Below are 13,177 nucleotides of genomic sequence, written 5' to 3'. Positions count from 1 at the left end.
AGAAATGTTCCAATCAGATTATCTATGTTTTAAGCGACTAAAATAGGAACCGTGGACACAAACTGCTCACTATGTCCCTGGACTGTTTTGGAGCCGCTTCTGTCCATCTCTCAACACACAGATGGCTACAGCTTCCCTTATAAATCATCAATAACATCAGAGATGTAAAGCTTGTTATGAACAGATTTAGTCACTTTGTAGCTGCTTTTTAGAACACTTTTAACCAACATTTATACAGTGATACACAGTAAGGAATTAACAGAAAATGCTTTTTTAAACGAGTTATATCCTGTTATCCATTGCAGTCCTTCCTTTTAGGCATTCTGGTTTGGGAAATACCCAGAATGGAAAATCTTTCATTCTTCAGGTCTTGTTTGGTTTTGTTTCTTGTTGACTGATTGACTTTATTGGAGAAATGAACCCCTTCAGCTCAAATTGTCAAAAAGAAGAAATTGTAAAAAGAAGAAAAGGTGCATGAGGGAAATATATATATATATTTTAGAGTTTAAGAAAATATATTCAACCACTTTTTATCCACCAGGTGGCGATAGCCAGCTCTCATACTGCCAACCAGTTCCAAAACACTGAAAACTCCCATGTCTTTTTTTTTTATGTATGGAGGAGCATGGAGACACTTTGGGAAAGTCGGGGCATGCAGTCCGAGTTTTAGGTTGGAAGGAAACGCCACCGGGAAGCCGTGAGGTCATTCTATCTCCTTGGTCTGGGACGAACCTAAAGCGTCTGGAGGGGGGCAACGGGTCAAATGTGAACAGCGCGTCGGAGTTGGGACCACAGAAACATCTCCAAGCCAAAGACAACCAGCGAGGGAGAGAGACGCGCGTGAGGAAAGGGAGCGGAAGAGAAGGCTGTAAATCTTTCCCACGTTTTGGCGCGTGCGCTCAGATTGGATACATTGTAACAGAAACGGGACGTTTAACGGAGCTGATTGTAAACACAGGCTCCTCTGTTATTTGTTCCCGCTGGACATGTTTCCGGTGGCGAAGAGCGACGTGTAAGGCTGAAGACTGGGCTGTTGTTCTCAGCCTGCTTCCACTTCTCTTTATATTTCTATTTCTTAGCATAAAAATACTAAAAGTTTGCGTTTTTTTTTTCTTCTCTCGCTTGGTTGTGACAAAACGTAAAATGCAAATGCGGTAAGTGACTCCGGGCTTCCTCCTCTGCTCTTTGCTTCACTGGATTATCTGACACACCGCTGCATCCAGCTGTTCGCTCTTTGTTTGCCAACTGGATTTGTGCAAATAAACTTTTTTTTCTCCATTGTTTATTTTTGAGAATGAAGAGAAGAAAATTCTCCTGAATTTTTTATTTTATTTTTTTAATTTCTCTTTTCAGCCTTCATGTTTGGGGTCACTGACATGCAGTGATCCAGCCCAGTTTATTGCTGCTGTTAACCTAAACTTGTGACATCACATCATTAAAGAAGCACCGGTGGATGATTAAGGCTCCCCGGAGAAGGAAACCGACCACAGTCGCCTGCTCGCGCGCAGAAGAACGCAGCGCTCCGCCGGCTGTGAAGCAGTCTGAGGGCTCGGTCAGTGTGTCCCCGCAGCAGAGATGGAGGAGTGGAGGCAATGCGGCCGCTGGTTGATAGACTGCAAGGTCCTGCCCCCGAACCACCGGGTCGTGTGGCCCACGGCGGTGGTGTTCGACTTGGCGCAAGCGCTGCGGGACGGGGTGCTCCTGTGCCAGATGTTGCACAACCTCTCCCCCGGATCCGTGGATCTGAAGGAGATCAATTTCAGGCCTCAGATGTCACAGGTGAGTCTGAGCAGAAAGAAACCAAGAAGATAGGGGCCCCAGGCACATTTGGATCATATTGAAGCGGATTTACTTTACTACTTTATTTCAAAAGTGCAATACATCACACAGAGTAATATGTTGACTTTACATTTGTCAAGCAGTCTGTCAGTGAGGGACTCCATGCATGTAAGTTTATTAATAAAGAAGCTGGCTGTTGGAAAGTTTAGTAGAAGGAAAAAGTGTGTTGAATAAGTAGCCTGATAAACCAGACTAAAGGGCTGCTTATACACCCTGCAGCAGTGTGTCGCAGTGAGCTTGCAGACATTTTTGATTCATGCTCAGTTTTGAGCATGATCTGCGCTAGATATGGCTGAGGTGGTGAGGAAGTGGGGGCAAGTTTGTGAGACAATGGAGGGCGCGAAAGAGCGTGGATCCAGGTGTAAAAAGGGTCCCAGCGTTCTTGTGCACCTCGCTTTTCTAGCTGGTCCATCTTCAGGAGTTGTTTTCCGCAATTGCGGTCATAAAAACAAAACAAGCCGGCCTCCTGTCTGAGATCAGCTACAATTTGGGAGAGGTGCAGCAGGGTGTCTGCGGAGGGGGCGGGGACGTCTCTGCGTTCACTGCGACACCTACGCAGAGATCCTGGTTTCGAAGTATAAATCAGCCTTAAGGCTGTGTTCACACTGCAGCCTGAAGTGACCTAAATCCATTTTTTTTGGCCCACATGTGACCTGGATCTGATCTTTTCATGGCAGTCTGAACAACAATGCGACCCAGGCCACTTGGCTATGTGGTCCTGAATCCGATACGAATCTGATCTTTTTAAATGCGACCTGCGTCTGAACGGCCAGGTTGCATCCATCCAACCTGAACGCCGTTAATACCCGACAAAGGTCACTATTCTGGGTCTTGCTATTTTTTTCAAACCGCTGTTTGTGCCTATTGGCCAACGCTCTGACCAATGAGCGCAATTAGCTGTGACGTAGTAAGCGCTACAGAAAGCTGGTGGGGGAATGTAAACAAACAGCCTGTCGGTAAAACGGCGAATCCTTCTTAAAAATGAATGAATGAGCGTAGAGCCTCTTCCTGCTCACGTTTCAACAAAACCAAAGTCAAATCCTTCCAAAACTGATTCCAAAGCTGAGTGCAACGAGGACTGTTCAATAGTTGTTGCCATCTTCCTTGTTGTGCTTTCTCCAGCGTCGCTCAGCTTTGTCGTCCTGCCCTCGAAACTCCACCCGCTTTGCATCCAAAAATTCAGAACACATCTCTGCGTTGAGATTGGCCCGCCAGTTCTAGGGTCTGGGGCATTGATCGAGGGTAGACCAAACTCGCAGGCAAAAATGATTTTGGCCGCTGGCGGGTGGGGCTAGTTTACTAGGCTATTAAATTGAGAAAAAACATTGAGAAAAAAGAAGAAAAGGAGCTTTGTCTAAAAAAGTTTGGTGAAGATCCATAACCCCCAGATTCCACATACTCGGTCATCGCTCCGCCCCGTTCACATACGTCTTCTCCGTCCGGCACTGTCAAAAAACGGAGCCGAGTTGTTTTTACTTCTGCTCCAGCCAGATCAAGATCCACAACCGCACCAAACAGGAAAAAGAACGCCGAGAACATCCAGTTTGTCAAATTAAAATATGTTACTGATGGATCCGTAACTACAGATTAGAGCATAATTCTTATATATTCCCAAAAACTAAGAGCATTTAATTAAATGATTGCACAGACCAGAATCCCAGTGATGCTCTTCCTCTTTTCTTCAATTACACTTTTTTCTTCCACTAAATTATCCAATATCTTTGGACACAGACTTGTGCAAAAATGCTTGCTTCTTTAGAGATTACATTTTAGCATGGTGTGATGTATCTTCCCATGGTTCTATATTAATGTCTATAACATTTCTGTACAAAAAATGTTGCATTTATTTGTAATATAGACATAGTCTAAGAAATAAAAATGCTGCTTTGGTTTCCATTAGCTTTAAGCTGTACTTTTAAAACTAAATTTGAAGAAATGCTTGAAGGAACTCAACTTTTAGTTGCTTTTGTAGTTTAGATAATTTTGAGCTCTGTCTGAATTCCCATTTGAGCTGGTCTGCAGTTTGTTCAGATACCTTCATTGGGATGTGATTGTTGCAGAATTGCAACATGCAATCATATGTGTAATTTGCTAGATTAGTTCAGTTTTGTTCCAGATGAAGAAACAATTGATCACCTTTGTAGGTGTTGGCTGCACTTTGCGTTTGCAGCAGCGGTTTTATAACAAAAGCAATCATGTTCACGCAGACCTCCTGCCCAGGTCTGAATGTTTCATTGCCATTCATCCATCTGGCAGAAATTTTGCCTCGTCAGCAGAATGATCCATGCAGTTTCGCTGCAGCTTCAGCATCTTCACATCTGCTTTGAAGGGAAATAACTGAACTTCATCAGTTCATGATATAATGCTTAAAAAGAGGAAGTTATAGGTTTAATTTGACCCATAGTTTACACTGAGATGTGGAAGTTATTGCAGCCTGATTTCTGTGCAATAAAAAAGAGTCAATTTTGAGGAACAGAAATGAAGGGTGATGTATTATTTTGCAAGCTCTTTAAGGACCTTTAAATTATTGCTTAAAAAAAGCACACTTTTTTTTCCTGCTTTTAACTTTTTTAGCTATAAAAGTATAAAGAAACAAACAATACATTAAAAGAATTGTTGCATAATCTAAATGAAATAAAAATCTTTGCCTTATAGGGTTGTCACGATACTAAACTTTTCAAATCGATACCAATACTAAGTAAAATATTCGATGCTCGATACCCTTTTCAATACCACAAGAATAAAAACAAAGACTCTTAAATTCAACAGAAATATTTTCATTACTAAAAAAATACAAGAAATAAATATAAACAAACAATAAGAATAATATTTTGAGGTTGTATGCTGTACACAATATTACCGTAAGCAAGCTTGATAAAAAAACTTACAAAATTAAAATTAAGTGTTCCTTCCTTGGCTATGTTTTGCAGACATAACAATGACACTGGCCAAACCATTTAAACAAAAATAATTCTCAGCAGCTGCACCTGTTACAAAAAAAGTCTGAAACTGAAAAAAGCACAGAATTATTCAATCACACAGTGTTCAGAAAGTGCATTTTCCACTATTCTGCACTTTAGATGGCTGTATCGATACTTTTGAAAATGAGTATTGTATCCGGATACAACGTTTCAGTATCGATACTTTTGACAACCCTATTGCCTTACAAACATGTGAAACATTATTTCATACATTTAGGATTGTCTTTTAGTAACAATTCTGGATTATTATCTTGGTTTAAGCCAGATTGATACGGTTTAGAATTCAATATAACTACATGTATTGATCTAGAAAGCCTCATGTAGAAAGTGTTCACAAATTGGAGGGACATTCAGTACAGGTCTTTGAGCCAATTGGGTGCCTGCATCCAAAGTCACGTGTTTTTAGCCAATCACAGCAGTTGTAGCCGTGTCACGGAGTTAACTGATGAATCAAATGCTTCGCAAATCCAGCCGTGGGGAATACGTAACCACATTCCCATCCTCAAAGGTAAAAATTGTGTCATTTTGATCGCGTTCCAAAATTAAATAGTGGGTATTCCAGCTGAAACCAGAGCAGCCATGTTTGTTTCAGCCTTCCGCCTCTCGTTTACGCGGTGACATCGTACACATTGCTGTATTTCATTGGTTCGAAACATTTCTGCATTGAGGTTAACGCATCTGCCAACTCCTATAAAGTTGTATTTTTGGGAGTTTTTGAATTTACAAATCTTGCAACAATTTATCTTGATTGGAAGGTAGCTAGATTATAAACTGGATTAGAATATTTCAAGAAAATGTTCTATGTTCTAATGATATAGTCTCCAGATTCTTTCCAGTTGTAAAAAAATATTCTGTTTTCATTGGATTAACTAATGAAAATTCAGCTAATTTGCAGCCTTTTCACACCAAAAACATGACCTGTGTGGGAAAAAAATATTTGCATTACAACTAAGTTTGGCCATAATCTTTGCACAAATAGGATTCCATGACCTTATAGTGATCTCGCAGTTGTTGGCCAATAAGTCCCAGAGAGGAAGAAAGAAACACCATCCTGAAATATAATTAGAGTAAGATTACAATTCGTCTATGTGGTTTTTCGACACGCTTTTTTCTTTCTCTAGAACTTCCTGTTCACCTCAGCTTGTGCACAGTTCCAACATCAATATGAGGAAGCATTTGGTTCTTGGTTAATGTGACCGCAGCATTGGTGTAAAATGTTCACCGTGGAAAATGTTTCTTTATGCGTTCATTGACTCCTAAATGTGATGAGAAATACCCCCAGGTCTCCATTGTTGAATGTTGAGGTAGCTTAGTTTGGAATCGGCACAAAGGGTGAATAAAAATAAACCTAGATAGTTGTTTTGGGTTATTTTTGCTCTTATGGTGTAGAGGGGGGGCGAAACTACCAGGATTTAAAGGCGATGGGTATCTGACAGTGTGTTCTTGGCACACCTTCAGTGACCTGCTTCTGTCACAGTAATGTGTGAATATGTGTCACATTTGTCTGTCTGCTTTACACCAGGGTTCACCTCTCTTTATTTTGCTCAGTATAAAAAAAGCACTTTGTAATTCTGACCATTTAGTTTAATAGACTGCATGTTCGATGTCTTTGATTGGACGGTTCAGCAATTTGATCTAATTGATTAAACCATCAGGATCCCAAAGACCAATTGTTGGTTAAAATGAGCACAGCAAGTAGTTTTCTCCTCTAGTCAGCCTGAAGGAAATAAGCTCAAGAATGATATATTAGTATTACATCAGACCAAATAAAAAAAACTTTCCTAATACAGAATCATGGGCCTAAAGAAAGGCTTGTTAAATACTCAGAGGAGAATGCTCTCTTGTTTACATCTTTAATCTGACTAGCCAGCCTCATCAGAACGCATCCTCTGACTTCATGAATATGACAGTATCAATGTTCACGAGATGTAAAACTGGACTAAAAGAACAACATTCTGGATTAAACGGCTGAAATGAACTATTTCCAGAGGGTTTTCCTGTTTCAGATTAGGAAGAACCATTAGATCTGTGAACCATTGATAGTAGAAGTAGAGATGAGAACCAGTAGAGATGTTTCTCATTTCCTTCAAAATATCTTTTTATTTGTCTCAACGTCCTTTGACATAATTTTTGAAACCTCTCAGTAATACTGATTGTAGTTTGCATAAGATTGATTGATTAATTCATTGAATTGACTTTATTGATCTCAGAGAAATTTGCTTGTTACGTCAGTTCAAATAGTCAAAGAAGAAGAATAAGGTGCCAATGGAAGAAAAGATGCATGGGTATGAAGAGTATATACAGTGCATCCACATATATATATATATATATATGACAGCTGAAGTCTTTTAATACTTTTTTTAAGCAGGATTACTATACAGTGTTATTGCAGAGGGTATTTACATGGGTATTTATATAGATGGGTATTTATCTACATAGCTATTGCATCCTTTTACCTGTTCCCAGGGTAACAGTGTCCAACCCAAACTGCATTGTTGGTGCTACATGTTCCAAAAAAGTTAAAAACAAGCCACTGGACTTTGTTTTCCAAGTATGAAGATGTTTCGCTTCCCATCCAGGAAGCTTTTTCAATTCAAAGTGTTTGGATTAGAGTCTTAGAAAACATGCAAATTGGTGCTATATGCTTCTACTTTAAATCTGTTAATTCAGTAATGGGTTGAAAGGTTTAATTTTTTGTTTCCAACCAGCTGGTGATTCGGTTAGATCCGATCAAGCTGAAAATTAGCCAAACAGCTGATTTCTTTTCTATGGTACCACTGACGATTCATGTGAAACTATTCTCTAAATTCAGAGCTAAAGCTTGAAGAAACAGCTCTAATCTACAATCTGTACCTCTGTGTGTTCTCTGACCAGCAATAGTCGTCGCTTATCGGCTCCATGGGCAGCAGACTTTCATGATTATAAGGCGAAGCAGAGGTCTGGATGGCATCCTTTGATCCACCCACTAATTGCCCTGCCGGTCCTTCAGAGGAAAATCTGCAGCGAGGGTGGAAGAGGTGTCCTTAGTGAAGAATTGGGTTAAACTAAACCTTGGCAGGAAAAGGGTAGTTTATGATTTATGATGAGCAAAAGGTCAGCGCGTGTGTGTTCTGATACTTAGAAACGTACAACCTGAGTGACTCAACCAAATCAGAAAGATGTGAAGTAGAACAATTAAATGTTTTGGGGACATATTGTTTTTCATTAACTTTATTGTTTCTAGTTATTTGGAAGAAGCTTTCTGTAGCTATGTGAATTTCTTTGGCCAAAATATGCAAACAAGTGTTTAAAAGGAAAAAAAAAATAGAGAAAGACACAGCAAAGAACACTGCTAAAAGTTCAAGGAGAGACCTAGTGTTAGATTTGGAATGTTTAGCTCAGACTTAAGGCCTTGAGACTTAGCAAACCCGCACGCTGTGGAGGGATTTAAAAGCACAATCTGTCCAAAAAATCTGAAATGCTCCCTGCATGAATTATAGTAAAGCTATTGATATACATAAATCAAGCAGAACACTATGGCGATAGACATACTGCTCCACTTGTGAAAGTGGAGCAGTATGGCTATGTATGTTTGGCTCACTTTTTGGCATCAAGACAATTATTTATTGTCTTGTATTACTTATTGTCACATCGCCAGACAGGACACTGTAAAAAAAAAAACCACAGTCCACCTGTTATTCATCACATCAGTGAATAGTTATAGAAAATATATTTTATTTAGACATAAAATATATTAAAGTTATGGCAGCATTTCCTTAAAGTTATCCTCTTAGTCTTTACAGATAGGGGATCAATTAATGCTTCTGTAATAGTTTTCCAAAGGTAAATTCAAGGATGCCTTTGACGCATTACATTATGTTTGTTTTTAACTCAGCTAAAAAAGCAACATCTAGGCCTAAAAATATGGAGGACCTAGGGATTAAATGAAAAAGAAAACTAACCATTTCAAATGTATAATTTAAATCTTGCAATTTGAACCCAAATGGAAAAGCCTTTTCTGATTGCACATTTTAAATATAATTATTAAAGAGGAGTTGTAAATATTATTATCCATTATTAAAGACTACAATTTGAAAATGTATTTTCAAATCCTACTTCATAATGGAGATTTAAAAAAAAATTTCCTAAATCTGATCACAAATTTCTAATCACATTTTTAAAAAAGGTGATTCATTTTTCCATTTCTGTTTTCTTTTTCAACTTGGATTTTCAATTCTCCTCTAAAATAGCATTTTCTTTTTGCTTTCCCCTTTCCATTTACCTTTCCTTGACCCTTTGGTCCCTGAGCACACTGAAAAATCGAACCAATCACAGCTGCTCTTTGGATTACCAGCTTTCTCATTGGTTAGACGGCCACAGCTGGATCCTAACACTACGAAGAAGGAAAGGTATTTATAATCAGATTTATGAATTTTATAAATCGCATTTAGAAATAGGATTTGAAAATACACTTTTAAATTCCAGTATTTAATAACGGATTCATAAATACATTTTAGAACTCCTCTTTAATAATTCTATTTAAAACATACAATTAGAAAATGTTTTTCAATCTGATTTCAGGTTGCATGATTTAAATGCTGAATTTGAAATATCTTGTAGGTCCTCTATATAAAAAGACACTTTTATTTAATCCTAGGCATGTTGTTTGTATACAGTATGACAGCAATTGTGTCCTTATTTAGCTCAGGCACTAAGAAAGGAAAAACAGTCCCAGCTAAATAGAACGACTGTCTCTTGTGTTAAGAGTACAGAAAAAAAGGTAAAACCTCCTAAAAAGATCATTAAACTTGGTAAACCATCACACATCCTTTTGACATGTTCCCATCGAAGATGTTCGTATTCTGTGTAACACAAATACAACATCAAACAGCAATCTGGATGCCCTTTCATGCATTAAAAAATGACTTATAGACATTAAAATGCTGCTTTATCCAAATATTTTTAAGTTTTTGCTCCAGTAAATTCGAGAAGTCCAGGCTTTGAGTATGCAGCTAAAATTTCACACATTGGTTTTGATTAGTACACTGTAGAGGTTTTTAAGGCAATGAAAATGTGATATGTTGACCAAGCAGATTTAAATTGTAAAATCTAAATGCTCTTGATGGAAATCAGTTGCTTTCATTGTGAACAAGATCTTCAGCTACCAATAATCTCTTTGGGATGGTTTCAGTTTAGTGTCACTTACAGACATATATGTTAAACTGTGAGTACCCCATTTAAGCATCAGAGTGAAACTGAGGCAATTTCCTTAATGTTCCTTGTTTCTTAATGGTATAGCCACAATTTAAGGATGTTTGCTACCAATAAAGCAGACTTCTTGATTAAGAAACTGCCATTAACATCTGCTTTAGTCATGCTGAAAGGTGGTTGCAGTTGGCTGGAATGCACTCTGAATGTCGTCATAAATATTTGAAAACAATTGTAAAAGCCCCAGTTTCTCATTGTTTTTTTGTCAGAAAAGAAACAGAGAGACAAAAACAGCAGGGAGATAGTATACAAACAGAACCCGCTGCTCACTGTAAAACATATCGGATAAAAGCACAAAAACAAGCATTACCAGTAATCCCATTAATGCTATTACAATCTCTGCTCTGAGGGCTTGCAGGGTTACAGCCCAGATCGGTGGAGGGAGTGGGAGATGTAGATATTTTTATGTTTTCATCTGTGAGGACAGGAGTTCAGCTAACCCTCATTTATATAGTCCAATAAATCCTTCATTGTGTTCTCATCGTTTATTCTTGCTCTCCTTGAGGTTGTAAACAGAAACCTAATGAGCACTGGTGTTTGCAGCCTCTCAGCAGCTCAAATTGTATGAACTGATAGTGCAATGCCTCAGGCTGTGTCTGGGAGACAAGAGTGAGCTGTGCTCTCTGCAGATTTTTTTGTTTTGCAGAGTTTTTCCCTTCACCTATGATTTTCTTATTTTTTCCAGACCCTGTCAGTGTGGTTATTGTGAATGCTCTTAAGATGACATAAGCTGATATGCATTTACTACCTTGCAGTTGTTTCTGTGAGACTATTATGCTTGGTTATCACATGCATGAGTGAGAAATCTTACAGTACCTGTTTTGTGGATGATTTCCAAGCCTGTTGAGGTTTCCTGAAGCTTCGCAGTACTCTGCAGGGCTCCAGATCCCACACAGCACGCTGTTTCCAATCACGGTAATTGAGGTTCTTTCTTTTTCCTCCAACTCCCACCACACAGATCAACTGATGACAGCAAGTAGCGGGAACTGATTTAAAATCGACCAGTACGCCCTCGCGTAGCAGCCCTTGAAGTATTCCTATTGTGTCAAATATGATTTAGTTCTGTAGGTAGTCATTTCCACTGCTTAAAGTCAAAGTTTTGTTTCTTTGGCAAAAGTAAACTCATTTTTTACTGCCTTGTTTCTGTATACCTTGGCCAAATATACCTAAATTATGCAATAAAAAAGGGGAAGTCTCACCAATCTAGTAATTTTTTTTGTTACTGCTGAAACAATAATAGTCATTTCTAGGTTAGAATAAGAGCAAAATCTTTTAGAGTTTGCAGCAGTTTGAAAAACATGTTGCCATCTAGCTATGATTCATTCTATAACTGTGAACTAAGCAAATGCTTGAAGGCCTGAGGCAGATTTCATGGCTTATTAACCAGTTAGCTTCTGTTTGTTTGGCTTTATATTCCAAAGAGTAGCTCTATCTTTTATCTTTTATACCTGTCCTGACTCTCCCAATGATGATATATAGTAATGGCAGCATCATGCTGCGGGGGTCCTTTTCTCTAACAGGCAAAGGGAAACTCGTCAGAAGCAAAGGGCGGCTCAGAAAGCTAAAATCCTGGCCAAATCCCTGTAAAAACCCTCGATTTATTTGGTTTAATTTGACCATGCATCAAGGTAACACTTTTATCAAAACCTGTTTGATCTTTTATTACCTGTGCTGATGTCCATACTAATTACTGAGCTAATACAGGTGTGTTTTCCTATTAGCAGCTGTTAAGGTATTCTGAGTCGTAACACAAAAGCAGCCATAACAACCTGGCAGAAATGAGCAGACCATTCATGTGTTGGAATGGTTCAACCAAAGCCTAGACCTAACTCAAATAAAACATCTGTTTAAATATGAGGATAAATATGCACAGATTATTTTTCATTCAGCATGACCGAGCTAAAACAACTCTGCAGTGAGGAATTTGCAAAAAAAAGTATGTTTTAAGGTTGTTTGAAGCTGTTAGGAAAATCATTTCAGTTGTGATTGTAGTGAAGGGTGCATTAACAGGTATTGAGCAAATGTCTCTAAATATAATATGGGACTTTGCCTAGAGAAAAGACCCAGATAAGTCAGCTAAAAATATTATATTTTAAAGATTTAAGGTAAATTATATCAAGCTGCATTTTACTCAACTTGGCACCATGGACTAATTTGGAAAAATATTGCTAATGTAGCTTTTTAGCTTACTAGAACTATGCTAGGGAATGTTTGATGTTCCTTATTGCTGCTCAGGTAAATTAGAGAAGCTTTGATATAACGGCTGCCTGTCTTAGTTTAAATTGCACTACTGCTGATTTTTTCCTCTCTGCCATTTTATTGTAACTATTGCATTCTGACAATTAGTGGTATGACTCATTAAAGCTCATCTCTTCATCCTAGTTTTTTGATCAAACTTTTGTTTCTCCCCTTGTATATTTTCTCCTCTATGGTAAATTGTGGAGGTAGAGACCATAGTAGCTTTTAATGGCCATCATTCAGTGCGATGAACTGAAAATCCCAGAGAACGACACTAAAACATCGCTCTAAATCCATTTCAACCTTCTTTAATCAGTCCTTTGATCACAGTGTACTCAATCTTCTCTGCAGGTCAAAATGTTACCCTAAAAACCACATTTGATCTCAATCGGGATAGAAATTAGATCAGAAAGAAAAAGATTAGCTGAGTAAACCCAACGTATTCTCAGATTTCGGCTTGCAACTAGAGCAAGAAGCAGAAGGGTAGTGACAAAATTGCAGCCCGCCCCCGCCAGCCTCCCTGAGGGGTAATTTAATCTCAGTGTTAGGTCTTCTGTTGACCCGTGACCCCAGTCCTCACCGGAAGCAGGTAATACTGTTAATGGAGCTCATTAGAGATACGTACTGGTTTGAACAGCTGGGATAGTGCAGCTAAACACTAATAGGATTGACAATAAGGGAATGAGTCTGGGCGAAGGGTTGTCTAACCTTTTTATGAAGTGATCCAGCTTCTTCTAAGGTCAGAAGTATTTCTTAAAGTGAATTCTTTGCTGTTTTTCGAGACTTTAGTGTTGACACTATCCAGCTTCAGCTCATAAACTGTTCACCATATCAGCCATTTAAATTTAGATTCATCAGGCAAATTTCAGGTG

The 13,177-nt window shown here is 38.6% G+C and overlaps 1 protein-coding gene across 11 annotated transcripts in view; it reads left to right on the top strand.

Moving 5' to 3' along the window:
* The first annotated feature begins 609 nt into the window (after positions 1-609).
* The window catches only part of vav2 (vav guanine nucleotide exchange factor 2), a 294,588-nt gene continuing 282,020 nt past the window's right edge, over positions 610-13,177 (top strand). For 10 of the 11 annotated variants that reach the window (XM_015401721.1, XM_015401713.1, XM_015401694.1 and 7 more), the window contains exon 1: positions 610-1,779. In XM_015401721.1, coding sequence (XP_015257207.1) covers positions 1,576-1,779 — 204 coding nt within the window. In that variant the 5' untranslated portion in view covers positions 610-1,575. The remainder of the gene's footprint in view (positions 1,780-13,177) is intronic. The other variant, XM_015401637.1, reaches the window with a different exon arrangement.

Source organism: Cyprinodon variegatus, unplaced genomic scaffold, assembly GCF_000732505.1.
Source record: "Cyprinodon variegatus isolate N-32 unplaced genomic scaffold, C_variegatus-1.0 Scaffold32, whole genome shotgun sequence".
NCBI classification, from domain to species: Eukaryota; Metazoa; Chordata; class Actinopteri; order Cyprinodontiformes; family Cyprinodontidae; genus Cyprinodon; species Cyprinodon variegatus.
Note: the sequence above shows the minus strand (reverse complement) of the source record. Positions and strands in the feature narration are given on the sequence as shown.